This window comes from Manis javanica, chromosome 6, assembly GCF_040802235.1.
Source record: "Manis javanica isolate MJ-LG chromosome 6, MJ_LKY, whole genome shotgun sequence".
Lineage (NCBI taxonomy): Eukaryota > Metazoa > Chordata > Mammalia > Pholidota > Manidae > Manis > Manis javanica.
Genome location: NC_133161.1, coordinates 19,698,866 through 19,721,217, shown reverse-complemented (window position 1 = coordinate 19,721,217; position 22,352 = coordinate 19,698,866). Strand labels below are relative to the sequence as shown.

General features: G+C 52.3%; 1 protein-coding gene and 2 long non-coding RNA genes across 4 annotated transcripts in view; 2 read left to right on the top strand and 1 right to left on the bottom strand.

The window, feature by feature from the left end:
* LOC140849856 (uncharacterized) overlaps positions 1-19,957 on the top strand; it is a 336,908-nt gene extending 316,951 nt beyond the window's left edge. Inside the window, exon 4 of the long non-coding RNA XR_012132108.1 lies at positions 19,558-19,957. This is a non-coding gene — a long non-coding RNA (uncharacterized lncRNA). The remainder of the gene's footprint in view (positions 1-19,557) is intronic.
* PLXNA4 (plexin A4) overlaps positions 1-22,352 on the bottom strand; it is a 432,372-nt gene that overhangs the window by 7,099 nt on the left and 402,921 nt on the right. Inside the window, exons 26-31 of the mRNA XM_073238449.1 lie at positions 16,010-16,113; positions 15,388-15,487; positions 14,067-14,257; positions 13,025-13,194; positions 9,055-9,267; positions 2,030-2,180 (exon numbers count right to left, since the gene is read on the bottom strand). Of these exons, the coding sequence (XP_073094550.1) occupies positions 2,030-2,180; positions 9,055-9,267; positions 13,025-13,194; positions 14,067-14,257; positions 15,388-15,487; positions 16,010-16,113 (929 nt within the window). The remainder of the gene's footprint in view (positions 1-2,029; positions 2,181-9,054; positions 9,268-13,024; positions 13,195-14,066; positions 14,258-15,387; positions 15,488-16,009; positions 16,114-22,352) is intronic.
* On the top strand, positions 4,640-14,302 carry LOC140849857 (uncharacterized). Of its 2 annotated transcripts, none has more exons than XR_012132109.1 (5): positions 4,640-4,869; positions 6,437-6,526; positions 13,028-13,243; positions 13,368-13,422; positions 14,163-14,302. It is a non-coding gene; the product is annotated as an uncharacterized lncRNA (long non-coding RNA). The 2 variants fall into 2 exon arrangements; XR_012132110.1 differs by having other exon boundaries at positions 6,115-6,526.

The window sequence follows — 22,352 nt, the reverse complement described above, 5'->3', positions numbered from 1 at the left end:
GTCTGTGTTCTCAGGGCACACACAGTCAGGGCGGATGTAGTCAGAAGGTTGGGGAAGAGGTGCACTAAAGGACGAACACACAAAATTGCTGGGTAAGCAGGCCGCCTGGGTAACAGGGACGGGCTGGTGGGGGGTGCACTCAGGCATGGGATGCAATGCGTGGGTGCCCATGTGTCAGTGGGCACAGGATGCCAGCACACACCTCAGCATGTTTGAGGATGTGTACACTTTCCTGCCCATAAGACAGCTGACAGAAGGCAGAGGACACCTGTGCAAAGATGCTACGGTTTCCTGCAGGTTAAACCACAGACGGTTCCATGCCCAAAGTAAAGTGTGGTGTGCAGTGTCTCCAGGGAATGTAATTTCACAGATATTAAGAAATCCCACCCCTCCTTCCAAAAAAGGAAAATCTTCCCCATCATCTCCCTGAGGCTGGAAATTCTACATTTAGAAAGTCATTTGGCTTCATTTTGTCTGTTAAGAAACAAATATCCTTTGAAGAGTTGTATCTTAAGCTTTCCTGGTCATTAACACCTAATGGATAATGCCTGCCAAAGTCTTTTCTGAGATCAGCTGGTCCGTGGGGGACAATGACAGCAGGCGATCATAGCATGTGGTGGCTAATGTGTTAGAATTTGACTCAGCCCCAGGGGATGTTGGCTTGTATAACAGGTCCACCAGTTTCTAGGCAGGTGATCTGGGGAAAAACATGTCATCTCTCTGAAGCCTTATTTCCTCATCTGAAAAATGAGGGACCTGCTAGTTCTCTCTGGGGTGCTCCAGTGGGGAAGATAAAGCCAGACAACGAACGGGAGCCCCTGCCTGCTCCCACGAGGGGCATGCAACAGACAGGGCTGCCATCTCTTGGTGCTGGGGCCAAGGGAGCAGGGAGGGAGGTGGAGGAGGGAAAGAGGGGGCTGAAGGCCTGAGGGGAGGCTCCCAGGGCTTTGGATTTCCTGTCCAGTTGTGCCTTTTTAACTGGGGAGACCAGGATGCAGTTACCAACTTCTTAGATGGCCATGAACTGCCAGTTACTGGCATCCACATTTCATAAGGATGGGGCATTTGATACCAACAGTAGATGAGGGTCCTTACAGACTAAGGGTGAGTCCTTTCCAGGGTGAGGCAGCCGCACTCCTACACTGGCATATACTCCACACTGTCCCTGTTTCTCTCCTGTGGCCACGGACAGGGGGAAACCGCCCTGGACCAGCACTGGCCTGCAGGCTGCACTGGGCTTCCTCCGCTAAGGGACCCACCACTGTCTTCCCCTTCACTTGATGTTCACAGCATTATGCTGCTCCTGGCCTGGGGGTCACCAGAGCCTGGGCCCTGCTGGGGTTTCTTCCTTGAACGGCAGTTCCCAGGCCCTCTCTTGATGATGAGGCTGCGAGGACGTAGAGAACCCTGGGCTCTGGCTTCAGCTCCTGTTACCACCTTCCACTCACAGAGAGGGTGATGGTGCTGTGCTGCTCAGACAGGGAGCCTGGATGCTGAACTCGCTCGGTCTAAGCCCTCCTGATCAAGAAAACTCCCGTAGGCACCTTTGAACGGGCCAGAAGGAAGGTGGAGTCTGCGGTGGTGTTGACCCCACACAAAGTTTTCCAACACAGCAACTAAAAATAGACTCCATTCTCCTCTGTTCTGTATCTGTCTTGTCCTATTCTACCCTATTCCGTTCCATTCCATGGGAGTGGGGAACTGCTTGTGTAAAGAGAATTAAATCAGAAAGAGAAATGGAAAAAACTAAAGAAGAAGGAATATCAAAGAAGTAAGACTAAAAAGAAAAAAAATGACAATAACAGATACTTGATCTATGTATCTGAGAAGAACAGGGATTGGTGCAGAATTCATAGAATGGAACACTCTAGTGTCCCAGTCTCTGGAGCCCAGCTGGGTTGTAGTTTCCCCAGCAGAGGTGGCAGGTGGGTGTCTGTAGGCGGAGCTCTCGGGCAGAGAGTCTGCAAGGGGTGGCTCTCCCATCTCTGCCCCATCCTGCCCCACAGGCCCTGAGCAGGGCAGGGCTCACCTCCTCACTGTACTTGCCCACGTAGGAGAAGATCTCTGAGAGCGCGCTCATGGTGTTGAACTCGTTCACGTGCATCCGGGACTGCTCAGCCAGGTACGCATTCATGTCCTGGTCACTGATGGCCGGCATCTTCCCGATATCCGAGTAATACCTGCCAATGGATGGGAGCAGGGAAGGAAGGCGCTGGAGCCACGCATTTGAAGGAGGGAGACAAGGAAATTCCTGGCACTGTGTCTGCGGCCACTGAATGCCTGTGCATGACCCCCTGGGGGCCATGAGGGGCTCTCTCCCACCTGGGCTCTGGGTCTGGCCCAGAGAGAGCCCTCTGCCGCTCTGGATGCCACAGACTCAGAGGCAAGGGATTTGGGGAGTGGCCCATATATCATCAGAGGGTGGCAGGAGTGGGACCAGGAGTAAGGAGGGAACATCTCCTGCCCTGGCTTTGCTCCCAGCTACTGGCGACAGGGGTCCCCGCTGTCCATGTCCCTTGAAGACCCCTTCTGCAGAGGCCTCTACAGGGCCCAAAGGCTCTTCCAAGCAGTTGCTCAGCCTTCATGTCCTCCTCTCTAGGGGGGTTAGCTGGGGGCTGCTTGGGGAGAGACGCTAGCAGAAGGTAATCAGTCACTGTCACTTGCAGCTGTGCACTGCTGTCAACTTGTTAATTAGATGCCAGCATTTACATTTTTAATTTCTGCGATCTGACATTTTATGCAGCAAACCCCAACTCCCCCACCAGAGGGAAGTTGAGCAGCTTCCTAATGAGGAACCAAAGGGCCCCAGTGCCCCAAAGACGGCCCCACCCCACCCTCTCCCTGGCACTTGCTGGCTCTGGGCTCCATGAATGGGATGGGGTACCTGCAAAAACAGGGAGGCCCCAGACAGTCCTTGCAGTGTCCCAGCTCAGGCCGCACTGAATACCTGTGCCTTCAGTGCTGGAAGAACAAGCCTGAGGAGCTGGAACAGAGGAGGTGGAGGACACAGTGGCCAGGGGAGGGGGCGGAGGTGGGGGGGACTAGGGTGAGGCAAGTGGAACATCTGGGGTTCAGGGTTTTAGGAGAGGCACTCACTCTCATCTGTTCAAGTGCAGGTAACATTGACAGGCCCTGGGAGTTCCTGGAACTCAAAGCTTGATCAGGTGAGTGTGGGAGGCATTCCCAGAGACTCCAGTACAGTCTCTGCACCCCAGCTCTGTCTGCCTCAGTCCACATCCCTCAGTCCTATGCCTGTTCCCCCACCTCCACCTCTCCCCATCGGTGCCAGGAGTTGGGTGACAGGCTGGTAGAGGTGGCAGAGGTGGGCTTCTGCAGCCATCATGCTCAAGGACCTGCAATGGAATGACAGTTCAACTTGCCACTAGAGTGTTCCAGCCAGCAAGGGCCAGGATGGCCAGCCTGCTCTGAGCCACAGCCCACCGGGATTGCAGACCTGTAGCTCCTCTGGGAAATGAGGAAGGCAGAGAGGGGGTGATGGAATCTGTGTGCTCTGGCAAGGGAAGGGGCTGGTGGGAGGGAAACTTCCCTGTCCCAAGGAAGAGCCCGGGGCCATACACGGACAACCTACCATCTGCTTTGTTGAACTGATTGCATTTTGTCAGGAGGTCTGGGCCCACCTCTCGCTTGTCCTGACAGGCACAAGGCCAAGAACTTAATGAAATGGCCCTTCTCAGAGGAGCTGGGGCTCAGATGAGGCTGTCTGCCCCCAGTCTCATCTGGACTTCTGTCCTTCTCTCCACGTGGGCACCTCTGGGCCCTCAGCCTCCTCATCCTTAGAGCCCTCAGGCCCTCAGTTCCTTGTTCCGCTTCACTTTGGTTCCTTTGCTCCATCCCAGAAAAGCCCGTGCTCTCCCAGGATTGCGACCCACCCCGAACATCCTCGGTTCCTCGGGGTTCTAGGTAGTTCAGTGACATTCCAGGGATAAAATTTCCAGTAGATTTGATTCATTACCACTATTTCTGAAAGGCAGTACATGCCAATGTTCCATTTTATAGCACAGCCCCAGGGGTTTCAGTGGTGGCTCCCAGCCTGGCCATTCCCAAGGTTTGTGAGCCAAGCCTTTTTGAGCATCAAAAACCATCTGTGCCATAGTCCCCTCACAGATTCCGTGCCTACTAAGCCAAATGTATTTGTCAGGTAAAGGGTCACATTCTCAGGTCATACTGGTGAAAAACAAAAACAAATGGCCTCTCTTGCTTCTTTCCAGTCCATGGCCAGTGGCCACATGGCTCTGCTAACACGGCTGGGTCCAGAGCTTCCTGTGACAGTGACACTCTGTCATCCACAGACAGAGAGACTAACCAGGATGAAAAACCCAGGTCCCCACTGAGGACATGACTGTCATCAGAAGCAAAGATCCTGCAGTTTCTGTTGCCTGCCCATGAAACCTTGAGGTGCACGAGAGCCGGGGGTAGGGACTGTTGTCTCCAGGGGAAACAGCAGACACCCAGCACATTGTCACGTCACAATGGCTTTCCTAGCAGCACTACAACCCAGTCCACTTGTCCAAGGAGAATATTTACAAAGTGTTTCTGAGATGTGAGAAAAAGAGGGAAGGAGTGTGGGGCAGGGGGTGAGGGCGGAGTGGGGAGAAGGCAGTGGGGGCTCTAACTAACCTTCTCTGAAGGAACGTGTGGTGCCCACCTGGATGGGCTTGGCACTAGTCTAACAGTGAGGTCAGGTCCACGCTGAGCAGCTGCTTCTCTCCTGCTGCCTCCGTGTAGAGGGTGCAGTCCAGTGCACGTCTGCGGCCACACACTGGCCCACAAATGGACTGACCACGTGTCTTCACCTCCAGCAAGTTCTAAGCTGCCGAGCTGAGCAGCATGGATAGCTTGGAGCCCTGGGTGAGTGTGGGGCTTGGGGTCCGGCTGACGTTCTGCCTCATTCTCACCCCCAGCCCTGCCGGGTGCTCAGTGGGCCCAGGCTCCCTGCTGGGCTTTGTTGACCCTGCCTTGACCTCACTCCTCCTTCAGGGCTCTGCCCAACCCCACCCTCTTGCCAGCACCCCGAGAGCCCAAGAACCCTGCCCTGGCACTCTGTAAACCTTGTGTGAAGCTGCTGCCTTCTCAGCAACTTCTGTACTGGCCCCTGTGTGGGCTTTGCCCCTGAAAGCCTTATTGACCGTGCAGATGCAATTACAGCCCATTAATGAACTTCCAACAAGTGTTCTTATCAGTTGGCTGTGCAGTGAGGAAGGGAAAGGTCAGCCTGGGCTCCTGTACTTGGACTTGAGCCCCTTCAGAAAGGGCTGCTGCTCTCAAAGTCCCCCAGGGACCTCCATAAGCTGGCAGGCTGGCCAACGCCTGGCCTGCTGACGAGGTCTGCATCCCACCACTGGACTTATCCAGCTTTCTCTGCCTCGTTTGTTCCTATCAGGCAGGATGGCAGTGCCCTGTGGTCCCACCATCAGTCCTCAGAGAGCTGCTGCAAAGGGCAGGGCCCCAGAGAGCCGGATCCTCAGATGCTCACTGGCTTGCAGCGTTTTACTTCTGTGGGCTCCCTGGGATGGGCCTAGTGTGTGATGGCAGGTGTCCTATCCTGCCTGTAGAATGGCTCCGGTGCTCGGGAAGGTGGTTTCCAATGAGCGCAACTCTTAAAGGAGAACCAAGTATTGTCATCCTTTCAAACTCCTCAAGGATGAAGCTGTAGATATGAAAACATTGAGAGCCTGATGCTCTGATGTACTGACATGCACCCTTCAAGGCCCTGCATGAAAGTCTTTTCCTCTGGGAATCACTCACTGGCCACTCCAGGCCTGGCAGGACCAGGCCCTCGCTCCCTGAGCTCCCCACTGCTACAGCCCATGGGGCTTGCTGAGCGCCTGTCTGGGGTGGTCCTTGCCCAGGAGAGCCACAAGGGAAGGATCAAGTCTTATCTACCCTGAGTGCCCAACATAACCATCATGGGTGCCACAAGTGTTTGACCCATGGATTAATGAGTAAGTTAATGACATGCCTATACTTCACCTCCAATATTGGTCCCCAGGGTGAACTGTCACAGTTTTATATTTTGAATGGATGGCTTCCTTAGGAAGCATTTCTGAATACTTAAAATTCTTAACCTTTTTCATGCTGTGACACATGTGATAGATGACATTCAAATGAGCGGCACATGCCTCATCCAGTTCCCAGGAGGCCAACTGCATTTCCATTCCAGTCAGTGTGGAAAGCCGACGACGGCAAGTGGGTGAGGCTAATGCTGCCAAGGGGACAAGCCTGAAGCTCTTCCAACTTAAAATGAGAGGAAATCGCCACCTAACGAAATTTTACTGCAGTTGGTAATAAAACAGAAATCACAATGGATCATGACACACCAGTTCACGGTGACAACAGTACTGAGTCCTGCTGTGTAAGATGGGTGTAGCGGTTGACTGCTACTGGGGAACCAAGAGATTCCTCTCCCTTTCTCAAGGTATGGCCATAAGCAGATGCCCTGATACTTGGATGGAGGCTGTGAAGACTGGGAGTCTATAGTCAGGCCACCAACCACTAGCATTCCAAGGTACTGGAGGCAGGAAACGGATGGAAGGAAGGGTGGGAAGATGTGAGGGGGGGGTGCATGGATCAAGAACTTCTAGGAGATAACCGCCAGCACAGGTGCCATAGAATGATCTAGGTGGTTCAACCAACAGATTAGTGAGGCCTCCTGAATCCGTATACTTCCTGCCCTCATGTAGAGAGGGCTGGCCAGGGAAAGACCCTGTTGCTTAGCTGTGATGGGACAGAAGGCCCTCCCCAAATATGTGCAGGGCACATCCCACCACAGTGAGCCCTGTGCAGGCTGTCTGCGTGCTCCCAGCAGCTGGGCAGTGTGATCGGGAGAGAAGTGGGCAAGCCTGGTCACAAGAAGAGAGTGTCCCACCATTGTTCTTCAGAACAGGAGGCCACCAGTGCCCATCAGGCTGGCTATGGATCCTGAGTGGGTTCTGTGTTCCTGGACGTCACTTTCCAGAAGCCAGAGAAGCTGGGCGGTCAGACTTCTCGGGGAGGTAGAGTGGAATGGATCCATTCATCACCGTGTGAAGAAGCACTCTAGCCGTGATGCCCAGACCCGCCTGCCATTTCCAGTCCCTCCATCTGTGTACCCTCACCCCAGGATGAGAGGAGAAAAGATTTGGGTGGGACCTCCAGCAAGTGAGAGATGACTTTGCTGAGAGTGCCACTGGTTGCTAAGAAACGGGCGGGATAAGAAATGGAAGCCATCAAGCCACTCCTGAAAATAACCAAATGGACTGGGGTTACTCACGACCTGTAGCAGCTCGGTGGCACAAATCTCATTTAGCAGCAAGAGGAAGGAACGCCATTAGCCCAGTGCACGCATTAGTCTCACCTCTGACTGACTGGCCATATTTCTGTCCTCTATGCAGAGGCCTCCTTAATGTTCCTGCTTCCTGCCACCCTGCCTGAGGTTCCATCACAGTGGCCTTTCATCAGTGCAGGGGTAACCATTAGCCCAGCTGCTGCCTCTCTCCTCTCTCTTTGCTGAGGAACCAGTGCCCACACAGGAGGGCTTGCTCCTGGCCACTCTGTTGTCAGAACAATGAGCCACTGTCTACACAGAGGGAGGTGAGAGCCTCTTTAAGTAACTCAATATAATCAGATACAAGGACAAAGGTCAGCTCTCTTTGTGATGGCCAACACTGCATGCCCACCACAGGCATCAGCAGGGAGGGGTGGGGAGGAGAGCAGAGAGCAGAAGGGAAAGGGAACGTAAAATTCAACCCTCTTAGCAAAACTGTTGCTGAGGTGGCCAGGACTCCACCTCGTCTTAGTTATTCCCTCTGTACAAGGGAAGGCAATTTCAAGTACAGAAATGGAGACGGTCTATCTGCCATGGGAAGAAAGATACTATTCATTTTGTCTGCAGCACCAAGTCAAGAACAATTTCTGGTCTTTTACATTTCAAAAAGGCACCAGATCTGAGCTTCCAATCAGGATTCCTATCTTTAAGCTACATGGAGAAAAGAGAAAAGGACTCTAAAGTCAGGACTGCCACGTAGAGTTGTGCAGGTTGTTCATTGCACAAAGGTACTTGGACAAGAGTGCGGGCTTGGGCTGACAATTACATCACTACTCAATAAACCATGCACTCTGGCATGGGGCCATGTCCTCTGGATGGCAAAGGCACCCTCCTTAATTTACACAGAGGCACCATAAGCACTGGCAGAGGCCCTGTCAAAGAGTATCATAAATAGTACAAAAGCGATTTGGGAGTCAGCTGAGTTTGGGATCTCCTTTCATCTTGGCCATTAAGTCGACTTGGCCATTCTGTATATATATTTCTTCACCTTTATAGGCACAAAATGAGGTTATAAATACTATTTATATTTCCAGGCTACTATCATGAATAAATAAATAAAGCTTCATCTGGCTGCTTAGCTCAGGTGTATGGCATATGGAGCGGAAGTGGCCTAGATGAACCATTAAGTTTTTACCAGGAGTCAGCTTTGCACTAAGACAAACCCAGCCCCACAGCTTACAGGTGGACCTGCAGTCACATGTGCCCTGCATGACTGAGTTTAGATAGGACCACCATGGCTGGGGAAGTGCTGCAAGGCCCAGGGCAGCAGGAGCTCCTCCCATGAGAGTCAAGGGACTGGTACAGTGAGAAGTTGTTCAGAGTGACAGTGACACCCCCTCAGGACACTGGGAGAGCTGCCAGGTGAACAGGGGCCGATGGGTAGAGGCTTCCATATTTTCTGTGGCAAGATGTCATTTGGTCCCTTGAAGTCTTTTTTTTTTTGGTGAGGATTAGAGCAGGGAACTTTATTTCCTTCCTGGGCCTAGAAGGCATTTCAGCCACTGAGATCAGGGCCTTCCGTGCAGGCCAAGGGCACAGAGGCAGCTTCCAGCCAAGTCTCCCAGGTCTTGTTTCAGCTGATGGTACTACTGTGGGGGTTGCAACTGCAGGGTCAGGCTTTGCAAATAACCCGTCTGTAAGCACCAGCCCATTAGGAGGCCGGGGAGACCTGGGTCAAGGGAAGGTGCCTGCTGCCGGAGCCTACCCTGGCCCCCTGGCCCAACACTCACCTCTCTACCCAGTTCTTGTAGCTGGGGATGTCCTTGGCATAAAGCAGCTTGTTGGAGGGTGAGTCCTTGCCCAGCCGGTGCTCCGAAGTGGAGCAGGAGTCCATGAAAGTCTGGGCCACCACGGAGAGGCAGGCGTCCGTGATGCTGTTCTTGTGGATGTCAAACACAAACTGGGGGTTCTTGATCATGTTCACCCAAAACCGCAGTGGCAGGCTGTGTGGAGGGAAGCAGCAGATGGTCAGGAGAGATGGGGTGGGAGGCTGTAGCTAGCCCTGGAGAATTCTCTGGAGAAAGAAAAAAGGCTGGGAATCAGCAGTTCTTAAGAGAAGTCCATGTCACCAACTTACCTTCCAGGAAACTGAGGATCAGCAAGGTTGACTGATCCGTCCATAGACACAATGTTGATGGGCACTGGAGGGGACCTGCTGCCCAGCCAGGCCCACAGTCTTCCTGGAGAGCACGAGGCTTTGGGGGCAAAGGCAGCCTTGATGGGTGCCACAAAGTGGAGTTTCTGACTCTCTCTTCCATGGTTGGCCCCCTATGCTGGATACACAGTTTCTCCAGCTGGCACGCTAAGGACAGGCTGGCCTCTAAGCTTTGGGTCTTACTCTCTGTCATCCATGGTGTGACTCGGAAGAAGTCACGCTTTTCCTCTCTGCCAGGTAGTATCAGCTTATTCCTACATGGTGGAGGTGCTGAGTACTTTAACATAGCGAGTCGGTCTCTCAGCTGCAAGCTGGCATGCTTAAAAGCCCACATACACGGCTCCTCATCTGCCATATTGTGTTCGCTCCTTCCCCTCCCTGTCTTCCAGGTAGCACCTACTGCATACCAGGAACTATGCTAGCAAGTGTGGATGCAGTGTGAATAAGACAGTCTCTCCCCTCCAGAAGCCTGCGTTCTGGAGGGTTCGTGGGGAAGCAGACATGCAATCGAGTATGTGCTCGAAGAATTACTGGTGCTAGAGGCTAAGGGTGTGCAGGGTCCAGTGTGGGACACAGGGAGGTGTGACTGAGTCTACCCAGAGGCAAGTGTCTGATAAGTCTTCAAAGAGGGGAGGGCACTTGAGGGTCTGAATGTTAAGGATGCACAGGTGTTCCTTAGTTAGATGAGGCCTGGAGGAAGGTATGAAGAAAAGTGCTGCTGAAGAGGAATCAGCTGAACAAAGAAAGAAAAAAATGCACAGTGTGGTCTGGTAACTGAGGGTCACTCTGTCTGGTGCTAGAAAGTGTCCTGGGGCATCTGGAGAAACCTGCCCGCCTGCCCCTTTTGGCTGTGTTCTTGGTTCTGTGGCTTCCGTGCAGCTTGCTGAGATGCAGGGTAGGAAGCAGGGTGTCGCCAAGCAAGGGGTGGCTGATTTCCCTCCCTCTGCCGCCACTCCTGCCTCCTGCTATTTGCCCTGATGCTTTACTATTTGTTTTGGCTGGTGCTCTCACCGTTGGTAATCGGTATAATATTCGTATGTGTTTGGCTTGCCTCTTAGAACTTAAACTCTTTGAATTTTGTTATTTTAATACAGCAAGTACAGTCTTTCTCTATTGGTTGTATCTCCCAGCAGCTAGTACATATATACAACAAATGCTAAAATACAGTAAGCCCTCATATTCAAGGCTGCCAATCAATCAACAAGCTTTTAGTAAGTTCCTACAAAATGTGCAGTGCAGGTCCTGGGCAGAAAGCACTGAGATCCGACAATGTTAAGAGGCACTCGTTTCATCCTGGGAAATCCAGAATTGAAAATAACGGGAACAGCAGGGAGAGTCGTGACGCATGGGTGAAGGTCGAGGTCGCTGCAGCTGCCCAGGGGAAACATGACAGTCTGGCACAGAGCCCTGGCTGAAGAACTCCTGGCTGCCTGTGCACATCTTCCTGTTTCCGGAAGTCCCACCCAGAAGAGGGACTCTGGGAGCCAGTATCTGCCACTGGGCTGTTTCTCCTTAACACTGCCCCTCCTGAAGCCAGTTGTGCTGACAGGCAAATCAAACAAGGAAGGCACGGCACCACGACTCCTGCCTAATGAAATATTAGCATATTATTAACATCAGTGGTGGCACTGATCTCTGGTTGATTGCAGCCACTCAGGCTAAATAAGCGGGAGGTTTATTTAAAAGAGAAAAGGTAGGGGAATGCAGGGGTAGGGGGGTAGGGAGAAGGTGAATTACAACTTTGGCCAGGAATAAAGAAACAATCTCTTTTCAATCAGGGACAATTAACTCTGAGTTAATATGCAGATCCCATAATTCCTGGACTGACGGCTTCTTGGGTAACTGTTATCAGGGTCAGGGGGAGTGTGTCCTTTGGAGAAAGAACCTGAGCCTGGTACCGCCGTCTGCTGCCCAGCTTCCCTTCACTGGGACTGGAGTTCTTTGCCATAGCACCCGAATACTTGGGAGAGCTGGGGCACAGGGAGGGTTTGCCCCCTCCCTGCCCAAGGACTTCATGGCATCCTGGGAGGTGGCCTTACCCCAGCTGGGGTATGGGCTGAAAACAAATGGTTAAGCTACCATTTTAGGTGATGTACTTGTAATGGGCTACAAGGGTGTGTAGGCATGTTTTAGAAATATAAAGGTCTGGGCGGGGTATTTCTCATATTCTGAAGGCTGCTAACATGCAAACAGGGAGGTATGAGAAGACTCCCTGGCAGAGAGAAGCAGGTTGGGGAGCCCGGGACATGCCCCTCGGAACAGCTCTGCAGTCACGCTAAAAGATGTGCGAATGAGCAGGAGGCCTATTTCTTCCCTACAGGCAGGCTCTGGGAGAGGGCAGACCCAGGCAGGCCTTTCCGAGGACGGAGGCTTCACCCAGGGTTGCTGCACTAAAGGAGGAATCCAGAGGCTAGGAGTCTTATTTCAAAAAGGTTGCAAGAACTCCGCAATGGAAGGTCTTCTCTCACCGCGAGTTAATGTGGAAGTAAACCTTGCTTCTCAGTTCTATGGTCCAAACTTTGGTTTCTGAGATCTCTCAGTCTCAGTGGAGACAGCACTATCCTGCAGGTGAAAGAGATGGGAAGCCAGAGCACGCTACAGAGAATGAGGTTCAGCACCATGGGCTGGCTTCTGCTGTAATCCGTGTTTTGATTTGGACTGGTGATCAGGCTCTTGGCGGGGCTCAGGGCCATGCCAGTCTTAGCAGTTGGCAGATGCTGGGCAGCAGGCTGGTGTCACCTTGGAAGAACATTCTGAAGAAGAAGCAGGGACAGGGACTGCTTAAAAAGCTACAGGGAGGCAATTCTGGAACTGAGAAGACTAAATATAAGCCAGCTCTGCCTGAGGTAGAATTCTCAAGTAGAGACCATGTTGGCCCTGAACCTTCATCAATATTTATCAAGTCCCAGCTTCGTGCACGGTTCCATACCAACTGCTGCATACTGATGTCAGACCCTGAGTCTCGAATGGAAACACTAACTATACACAAATGAAGGGAAAGGATGACATATGTTAAAGCACAGAGGGACACAGTGGAGACACCTAGAGTCAATTAGGACTTAGAGAATCCTATTGTCTCAAAGACAGAAGTAGTAGTTATAGGAAGGTCTTTTACCCAAAGGAGTTTTGGAAAAGGAGTTTGTGGAAGGGAAGACCTTTGCTTCTTGAATAGAACAGAAATAGCCCTGTTCACCTAGAGAGCTCCTAAGTAGGCTTCAGAATCGTGCCTGAGAATTGTGGATACATGCTGTCCCTCCATAAACCAGTTGCACAGAGAGTACCTGGATGTGAAAGAGACCTGACTGTAACTTTTGGCGTGTTATTTTTTGCTCAGTTGGTTAAATAGAAGTTTAACTGGTTGACTGGAGGGAATTAAGGAGGTGAGTGCAAAACCAGAAGGGGAGGGTAGGGAGGGACAGGTGGTAAGAAGCCAGGCCTCTGCAGGTGAAGGTGCACAGCGGCCCCCCACCTCACTCGGGCCCAAGGCTGCCACCATGGGCCCAGACCTGGCTTCTGTTGACGTCCTCTGCTCTCCCTTCTCTCACCAGTTGCTCTTCCAGGTGTGGCGGACGTGTGGGTCGTGAATGCCATGTTTATCGGCCTGCTCGTCCAGGAAGTCAAACATGTACTTGATGGCCAGGGGCAGGGCGGAGCCCCGGTGTGCCGTGCTGAAGATGGTCTCAAAGAGATCGTCCACAAACTTCTGCAGCGTGCCCTGGGGAGGTAGGACAGGTTCAGACACAGCTCCACCCTGGGAGCTAACGGTGGGTTTATAAAACTTTCTCAAAGACCAGGGGAGTGGAAGACAGGTACTGCCCGGCCTGCTGGGGTAGGAACACATATGCCTGTGTCAAACCTGCCCCAACCCCTTCATCTCTCTCTTAACAGCTTTACATTTCCCCTGCATGTGGAAAATAGATGTACCACTGACGACTGGACCTAAGTAAGCCTTCCTCTGCCAACAGCACGGTTTGGTTTAACACCCTTTGGTGGTGTTATTTTAGCACTTTTCACAAATGCTAATGAACAACTCCCTCGGTCAGAGCAGACACACACAGCTGCTAGTTTTGTTTGGGCCTTATTCACAGCAGCTACTCAAGTTACTCATTTAGCTCTGCCGAGGGCAGAACCCAGGCCAGTCTCAGGACTGGAAGCCTAATTACAGGCACAAAATGTCCCCAGGACAAGGATTAGAAATAGTGCCTGGGGAGTCACTGATAGGGCCCAGTTTCCATCACTGGATATTGTGCATGCCGGCCCCATGAAGGAGTCCTGCTTTCGGTTGGCCCAGCAGAATAGATGGACTGGTGTCTCTGTATTTGAGAAAGGGCAACAAGAAAGATGGAAGCAAAACTTCGGACTGCCAGCGCTGATAGATGGTTGGGGTTTGCTTGCAGCTGTGGGTGGAGAAGGATTCTGGGTTCTGTGCTGGGAAAGAGTACTGGGGCTGATGAGCAGAGCTTTCACGAGAGGGTAGTAAAGGGGCAGTAGCACACATGCTGGGCATTGCCAGCTCTGGCATCTCTGGGAATGATGAAGTCCCTTCCCATACCCCATGGGAGCCCTGTACAGTCTGAGGTCCGATACCTTAGTGGCCAGCAGTCGAGTCAGATAGATCTCAGACACCATCTTGCTGCCCCGGTCACCCTCTTTCTGGTCCCCATGCTCGTGGTTCTTCACCAGGTGCCACAGCTTGACTCCGCTCTCCAAGTCGGGGGTGATCATGGGTGTGCGTGAGCGGAGGCTGTCGGGGCTGCCTGTGTACCGGATCATGTTCTCTGCCAATGCAGTGACCCCATGCATGTGAGGCCACTCAGCTTCCCCATCAGGACCCACCGTGCACCCCCAGCTCGTGAGGCAGCACCGTCTGGTCCTTGCGGCAGCTTGCAGGCACTACCACCTTGCCTTGGTTTAGTCCCTTTGCTGAGATGGGGACGGTTTTCCCACCACCTCTGGGAAACTGGCTATACTCTGCACTCAGATTCCCCTCCTTCCTGTATTTGCAGCTCTCCAGCCCTTAATTATTCAATTTGTAAAAATATAAGCTTGTTTCTTTTTATACTTGTAAGAGTTCTCGAGTCGTGTCTCAGTGTGTGTTCTGTGCAGCCAATTAAGTACAAAGTGGGAGCAGGTAGCTGTCTCCCTTAATGGCTGTTGATCAGCTGACTAATGGGCTTGTCACTGGCTCACCTTCATCCTCTGGCCTGGGCCAGTTCTGCCCACTTATTTGCTCAAATGTGAGGTTTGGTGAAATGAGTGGTAAGCAGGAAAAGGTGAAGGTCCTACTATATGTAGGCACCAGTCTGTTTTCTTCTAGTTACTTTTCAGAATGAGCCTGTGAAGTTGGTAGTTTTTTCAATCCCTGTTCTGCTGGTGAGAAAACCAGGTCTCATAGTGGTCAGGCAGCTGGCCCTAAGCACACAGTGGGGCTCTGCAGGCTTCCAGCCTGCATCCAGTGCCCTTTCTGCAGCATCCCCAAGCTAGAGACCTGGGTCTCTTCCCTCAACCGCTGCATAACAGTGTGACCTTTACACACCTTCTGTGCATCTGAGTTATAATTTGCTAATCTGCATAATAGAGGGAAATAATAATTATTTAATTCACTGATTGTTATGAACTTGATGTGTGATAATGAGTATCACAAAAGTGAAAGCATTTTACAGACAGACTGTTAGACACTCATGAAGGTTAGATTTTCTTCTTGTTTTGGGGGACAGGGGTCTTGCTCCTGCATCAGAGTTCCTGCCTGCAGTCAGGAGCCTCCTCTCCGGCTGGACTCTCCTCTCTCATGGTCAGCCTGTCTGACTCCCCCCACACCACTCCTGTCATGGGGGTCCGCTGCCTTCCCACTGTGCTGCCACCATGGCAGTAGGTGTCAGGGCATCCCCTTTGCCCTCAGTGAACTCACCGTATTTACTCGCCGAGGTCCTGGAGACTGTGGAGTTGTTTACAGCATTATAGGCTGTCACCTGCTTGGACACTAAAGCCACCACAGAACCATCTGGCACCTATAGGGAAAAGGCTTGTAAGGGCCTGAGCACAGAAGCTCTGCCGCCCCAAGAAACAAGGACAGATTGGGATCAGCCCAGCTCTCAGGGGCAATCAGGGCCTCATCGGAGGACTGGGAGCTGTGGAGGCTGTCAGCTTTCCTTTGATAGAACAAGACACAAGACAGATCTGAACACCGAATCATTCTGTGCTGGGCCTTATTCTTGGGAGTGACTCTGGCGAGAGCTTCTCACTAGCACTCTCTGCCCAGATGCTTTCCTGGGATGGCACAAAGCCTTAAACTCCAGGATCTTCCAAGAAAGAGCCTTTTCTCTGCCCACACCCTGCAGGATGCTTGCACATCGGCATCCTATCTCCAAATAGGTCAACGTTTCCTGCCTGCAGGATATCAACTTCCCCTGAGTCTCTAAGGGAACATGGAGGGCTTGGTGTCTAGCCTTGGGGCGGCCAAGGACTTAAGACTCCCAGGGAAGTGCCTGCCATTACTGAATCCATCCGCCCCTTGCCCTCATTTGTCTCACCTGGTAATGGGCCAGGGTGTTCAACCTCTTCCAGTCATTCTCAATCTTGGTGGTGATGTCTTCATCCTGCAGGATCATCCTGGCCCCACTTCCTTGTCGCCACTCTGCAGGGAGAGCAGATGCATCTCAGAGAGGCCCGTGGGCCCCTCTTGTGAAGATCCTGAGGACCCCTATGCAGGAGGCTACAGGGCACCCTCTCAGGGGTGCATCCGTGGACACACAGGTGCTAGCAGATGCTCCCTGAGGAGGGTGCAGAGTCCTAGTTCTCATCCCAGTGAACTATGACACAAGTGGGATAACATCCCTTGTCCTCCGCAGCCCCCCTGTTCGTGGTGAGTGCAGGAAGTAGATGCTTAGTGAATACTGTCTGATTGAGGTGGATGAAAGCACTTAACACAGCGCTGAGAAAATGCAGAGTGGCACCATCACCGTCACATGCTCCTGGCCTGGACTGTATGGTCTTGGTGCTCATGAGACCGAGGTTGCAGGTTCAGCCACTGTGCACCCTGTTCTTGATCCGGGGGTGTGTCCCACACTGAAAGCCAGGGAGACTAGGAAAAGGTGTACGGAGAGACCAGCGACACTCATTCTCACCGCAGGAGCAGCCCCATCCCCAGAGCTGGTGTGGATAGCAGTATTCTCAGTGATCTTTCCAACACCTAATTACTTGATGCTGTAGGTATATATTTATATCCCCACATGCTCCTCCTGGGCCCAGACACCTACAACACACGGGCTCACTGATGGGTCCCAAATGGGGAGAAAGGAGACTGTTTCCCATCAGCCAAATCCCCATCACTGCACATGGCATCAATCACATGGAGACTGAGAAGTGTGCATTCCAGGCATGAAATGTCTGCACATGGACACCCAGGTGCATGCCAGACACACCAGCTCTGAAGTGCATGTGCACGTCCACACCCATCCACACACATACACTCACATGCACACACCAGAGAGGAAAAACAGCCTTTTAAATCCAAATGTAACATGTGTTCCAGCCAGGAAGCCAGGAATCTGGTTTCCAGGCAGCCACACCCCACTCAGCCCCACACAGATGCGGACGCTTGGGAAGCTGCCTGAGCGCTGGGATTTGCAAAGTGCGGTCGGGAGCTGGAATGAGCCCCACAGCAGTCCTTGCCTGACCCCACCATGGAGTTTTCCTAAGGCTTACAGAGACACATTTCAGATTCCCTTCCTCGGTTCCCTTCCTATCAAGGCTGAGCTGTGGCTCCATGACTGGATGCATGTATGGCACAGAGAGGACTGAATCCCCCGTCTTGTGCACTTGGCAGGTCAGTGCTATGCATTAAACACAGGGCCAGAAAGGGAACTGCCTGCCCTTAGGCAGCCCAGAGATGCCCAATATCCAAGCCACTGCCTCTGGCTCCTGGGCTTGCCTGCTGCCTGATTTAGAGCTTGTGTAGCCTTGGATGCTGCACATGATCCCTGGAGCAACGGACCCTTGATAGGTCTCCAGAGACTGCTTATCACTTAGTGCTGTTGATGGCATGGCTGGAATTGATCTCAGTGACTAGGACCTGGGACAGTGGGTGTGGATAAAGTGAAGGTTCCTATGGCCAGGATTCTCATGTGGCCCTGGTCGGCTTGCTCACTACCCCTGTGTGGGCAATATGTTGCTATTGACTCTATATAAAGAGCCCAGTGCTCTGGGTGACACCATGGCATGGCTACAAGGCTGCTCATGGCTACAGAGCTGCATGGCTGCAGGAGAGCAGAGGCTGGAGTGGTGGCGGTGCCGAAGACCGAGACCGAGACGGCTGCGGGGGCAGACAGGCCCAGAGGCAGAGACCGGCTTGCTGCATGCAGACTTGCTCTGAGGGGACGGGATTCTAGTGATTGACCTAGGCCAGGCCCAACGGAGAAGGGAGTCTCTGCTGAAGTGGCATGAGCTTGCCAGGACTAGATGGGAAGGTACCAGCCAAGGACCAGCCTCTGGGTCAGCACCTACCCTGGCACTGCTTGCTGATGAAGTGTTGCACATCTCAGTGGATTTTGAACAAGCCACACAACCTGGAGAACTGAGTAATGACAACTGGTGACTGATTCTGGAGCCACAGCTCCTCTGAAGCTGTGCAGTGCATGGCCTGGGCACCCATACTCAGCGGCTCAGGCTCTGAGTCATGTCCAGTAATTACATAAGCAAATGAAAGTCAGTCTGCTTTTGTATCCCCAACTGTGAAAAAGTGGGGTGAAGTATGGCCATGCTTCCTGTAGCACAGTCAGGGAATGATGGATCGTCCTTGGGAGTAAAAAATGATGCTGCTAGATACCTACCACATGGCTAGCCCAGCACCTGGGACATAGTAAGTTCTTGGTAAGTATTTATGAAAGGAATAATGAATATGTGAATAAGTGAATGAGTGGGAAGAGAGAGCGAGTGAGTGATGGTGCCTATTTTCCAAGCAGTAAAGAGGATTTTCCACCTGTATGTTGGTGCTCCACAGGAGGCAGTGACTTGCTGTTAGAGGTGAATTTGGAGCTACTCTGTTCACAACGTGGAACAAAGTTGATCCTCTGAACTCCTCAGAAACACAACACAACCCTGTCCACAGCCATAAGTGAAAGCCTCTTTAAAATTATTACCACTTGTTTATTCTAATTTTACGAACAGGAAATTAAACAGGTTGGGAAGACAGACCTAGAGGTCACTGCCCCCAGGCCACTGCTCATTCCAATAACTGGGCACTACCTGGGCTCTTCCTCTGTGTGGGCACTGGACTGGGTCATCGGGATGCAAGGGAACTTAAGAGGAGCCCCTGCCCTGCAGGTGTTATCCAGACACAGATCGGGGCAGCACGGTGCCTGTCGCACCTGGGAGTCCACCGGGTGTCGGCAGCGTGGGGGAGGCAGTGATGGCTGGGCTGGGCCCCTGAGCTGGTGCTATGCCGTGATGCTGGGGGGTAGCTGCCCCCACTTGGCTCCCTGCTTTGAGCTCTAGGGATCCAGGAGAGCCACTGGCAGTTCCCCCTGGGCTGCAGCACTTCTCCTTCCACAAAATCAGGTTGTACTAGTGGGTGGACACAGGCTTTCCCCACTGGCTGAGATTCGCAGGCAGTGATAATATGCAGTGGGCAGCAGGTGGTCAAGGCAGGTGGAACACATGCCCCTCACTGATGCCATGCTTGGTCACATGTTTTCAGGGGCTGCAAGAAGACCCCAGCTGACCCAGAGGGAGGGAGGATGGAGGGCGGCAAGAAGGCAGGGAATGCCCTGGCCCTGTGCACCCCACATGAATCAGTGGGAAGAGAGAGCAAGTGAGTGGTGGTACCTATTTTCCAAGCAGTAAAGAGCATTTTCCACCTATATGTTGGTGGATACATACATACATTGCATAATTTGTTGTGTGGGCTAATTTGAGTGGGCTAACATGGAAACTCATTCCTAAAACACATTCTTCTCTGCCCAGGGTCCTTAATTTTACCTGTCAGCCTGAATACACCTCCACTTCCATTTGTACCTGTACCCGCTTTTCTTCCATTCCTGGAATCCCTCATCTGACCAGCCACGGCCTGTCTTTCCCCCAGACTCCTCATGGAACATCTCCAGAAAATCAAACTAGCAGACGCGGGCCCAGCTTCCTGGAGTGCTCTTGTGCTATTTTACGATGACCTTCTCTCAACAGAGGTGTGAACCACAGAGCTCTACTCCGGGATCCAGCGGTCACTGCACGGCTGGCTTCAGGAAATCTTGTCCGACCCAGCAGTAAAGAACCCAAGAGCAGGTGGACCCGTTGAGGGAGAGGCAGGCCTGCCACCTGCAGATCCACGGGCCGGCTGCCCTGGCGGTGTGCGTGGCAGGCTGGGTCAGCCTCAGGAGGCCCCGGAGCGGGGAGTGCCCAACTTTGTGCTGTGCATGTTGCTGCATGTTCAACATATGTCTAGTTTCAATAACAGTAATGAAAATCAATAAACTCTGGTCCCCTAATCCCAAGCTCAGCAGTCTCTTTACCAGATAGCCTGCTTCTGTCTTCCCTATAAAAACAGCACTAAAAATACCTCTTTTGTGTCCACACCTTACTATACACAAGGTGACCCCATTGGAACAGCTGAGGGGCAGTGTGACCGCTGGGCCAACGGCCGGCATCCTCTGGGTGATGCCCAGCCTCCGGACAGCTCTGTCTGCCCTTGGGGCAAGTGAGAAACTGGAAAGCACCTCAAGGCACCAACTGATGTTAGGCGCTGAGTTCGGTGACGGCCCCAGTGAGTCCTGGGACAGAGCGACACCTCACAACACCCACTCTGGATTAGGCGCCCAACTGACACCCGATCTGACAAGAGACATCAGCTACAACCACCATGTTAAAAATCCAGATCCAGAAAGTCTTAGATTTCCGTTCTCTCATTCCGACACTATTTCCTGGGGCCTGCGGTGTGCCAGGCACTGTGCCAGCACGACATACAGAGTAAACATGGCAATGGAATAGAACAGAAGTCCTAGCCTCAGAAGGGCTCCCTGTGTGGGAAGCTGTGCACAAGAACAAAGAATCACAGGCGCAGGTGCTCGGAGCTACATGGAGGTGAGAGAGTGAGCAGGGTCTGCAGGAGCTGGGCGGGGAAGGCTGCGGGGCTGGATGCTGAAGGGCGAGTAGGCGTCTGCCTGAGCGGCACAGGGGCCAGTGTCCTGGTCCAGAGGTACCACCTCCAGGGATTGACGATTGTGCATTCTTGGGGGAGGCACATTCAAGTCAGTGAGCTAAGAAAGATCTGGCACACATGCTAAGGCATCTGGGGTTGAGCTGTGGGCCCAGGGTGATGAGAAGGGAAGGTGGAGCACTAGAGAGACAGGAGGTGGGGGGCCCACCAAAGGTGGCTGCCCTTGGCCAAGGCAGAATGTGAGGGACTGAGTGAAGGCAGAGAGTAACAGCCTGCAGACGTGCAGAGGTAAGAGATGTTCCAGAGATAGACCAGACAGTGCTTGGGGATCCTCTGGGGAAGAGGAGACAGGCACACCATGGTGTGCCCCCAGCATTGTGAGAAGGTGGCTAGGGGAGCAGGGGGAGTGGGGCATAGAGGAGGGAGGGGTTCATCTGCTGGCCAATCCTGGAAGGAGATATTGGCAGCAAGCACGTCAAAGGCCTGGCTGGTAAAGGGTCCCCTCTGCACCAGGAGTAATACACGGAGAGGCCACTCTTCTCTGGAGAGCACAAACCTCACTAGCTCTGGCCCTCGCTCTGAGTGTGTGGGAGCACAGGCCCCCCCCCCACATGTTCATGAATGCGCCTCATTTTTTGCAGTGCACCTGTCAGCAGGTGTGCCCCAAGGAGACACCTAGTAGAGGGTCCTGAGACCTTCAAGGGAGAACTGGGAGGGACCCGGACAAGATCAGTGTCACGGCAAACGAGGTTGGAAGCCTAACCTGGGAGAGAGAAGGTGGGGGTACCATCTAAATAGTTTAGTTACAAAAAATAATCTTATTGTAAGAGCAAGTTCTAAAATATAAAATAATTGAACTACGAAACACGGTGCTTAGAAGAAGAAATTGCTAAATAGAACTGTGCTGCCTGCATTTAAGGTGCTAGATCTTTTTAAACTGCCAAGTGCCAGCATTGGCTAGCTATCGTTATTGGGGAGTTTGCAGAGCTAAAGGAAAAAGAAGACTGTGCTACTCAATTTAAGAGAGATGAGCTAGAGTTTAACGGATATTCTTTTCTTTTTTTAAGTTATCATTGATATACAATCATATGAAGGTTTCACATGAGCAATGTTGTGGTTTCCACATTCCCCCATATCATCACCTCCCACCCCCCACCCCTTTGCAGTCACTGTCCAGCAGCGTAGTGAGATGCTACAGAGTCACTACTGGTCTTCTCTGTGCTATATACTGCCTTCCCTTAAGGGGTATTCTTGAATATGGAACACAGGGCCACTGGTGTATCTGGCTTGGTTCGGTGTGCTGTGTCAAAGCAGTTAAAAAGGCAGGTGATGGGTGGTGGGAAGGAGGGAAGGTGACCCTGGTATTCATATGCATGACACCAAGAGAAAATTGCTAGCTCTGACCTCTCACAGCTCCTGCCCAGCAGCCCTGTGCCCGCTCCAGGCTCCAAGCACAAAGGACAGACACACTCACAATCCAATTTGTTACACTTCCATCTTCCAGGGAGAGAGGGAGGGGAAAGAAAAAAGAAAAAAAAATTCCATTATCTTTATCTGTCGTTCCCATCAGGTGCAGTGGAAAATGCAAACTGGGGAGACAGCTGCTGTGAACTCTTTGTATTTCACTCGGAAGACAGTGTATCTTTTTACTGCATGCAGGAATTACTTATTTGAAAAAATATATCCTTTCAGCAGGACTTGCACCTTGAATGGCAAGACAGAGGGGT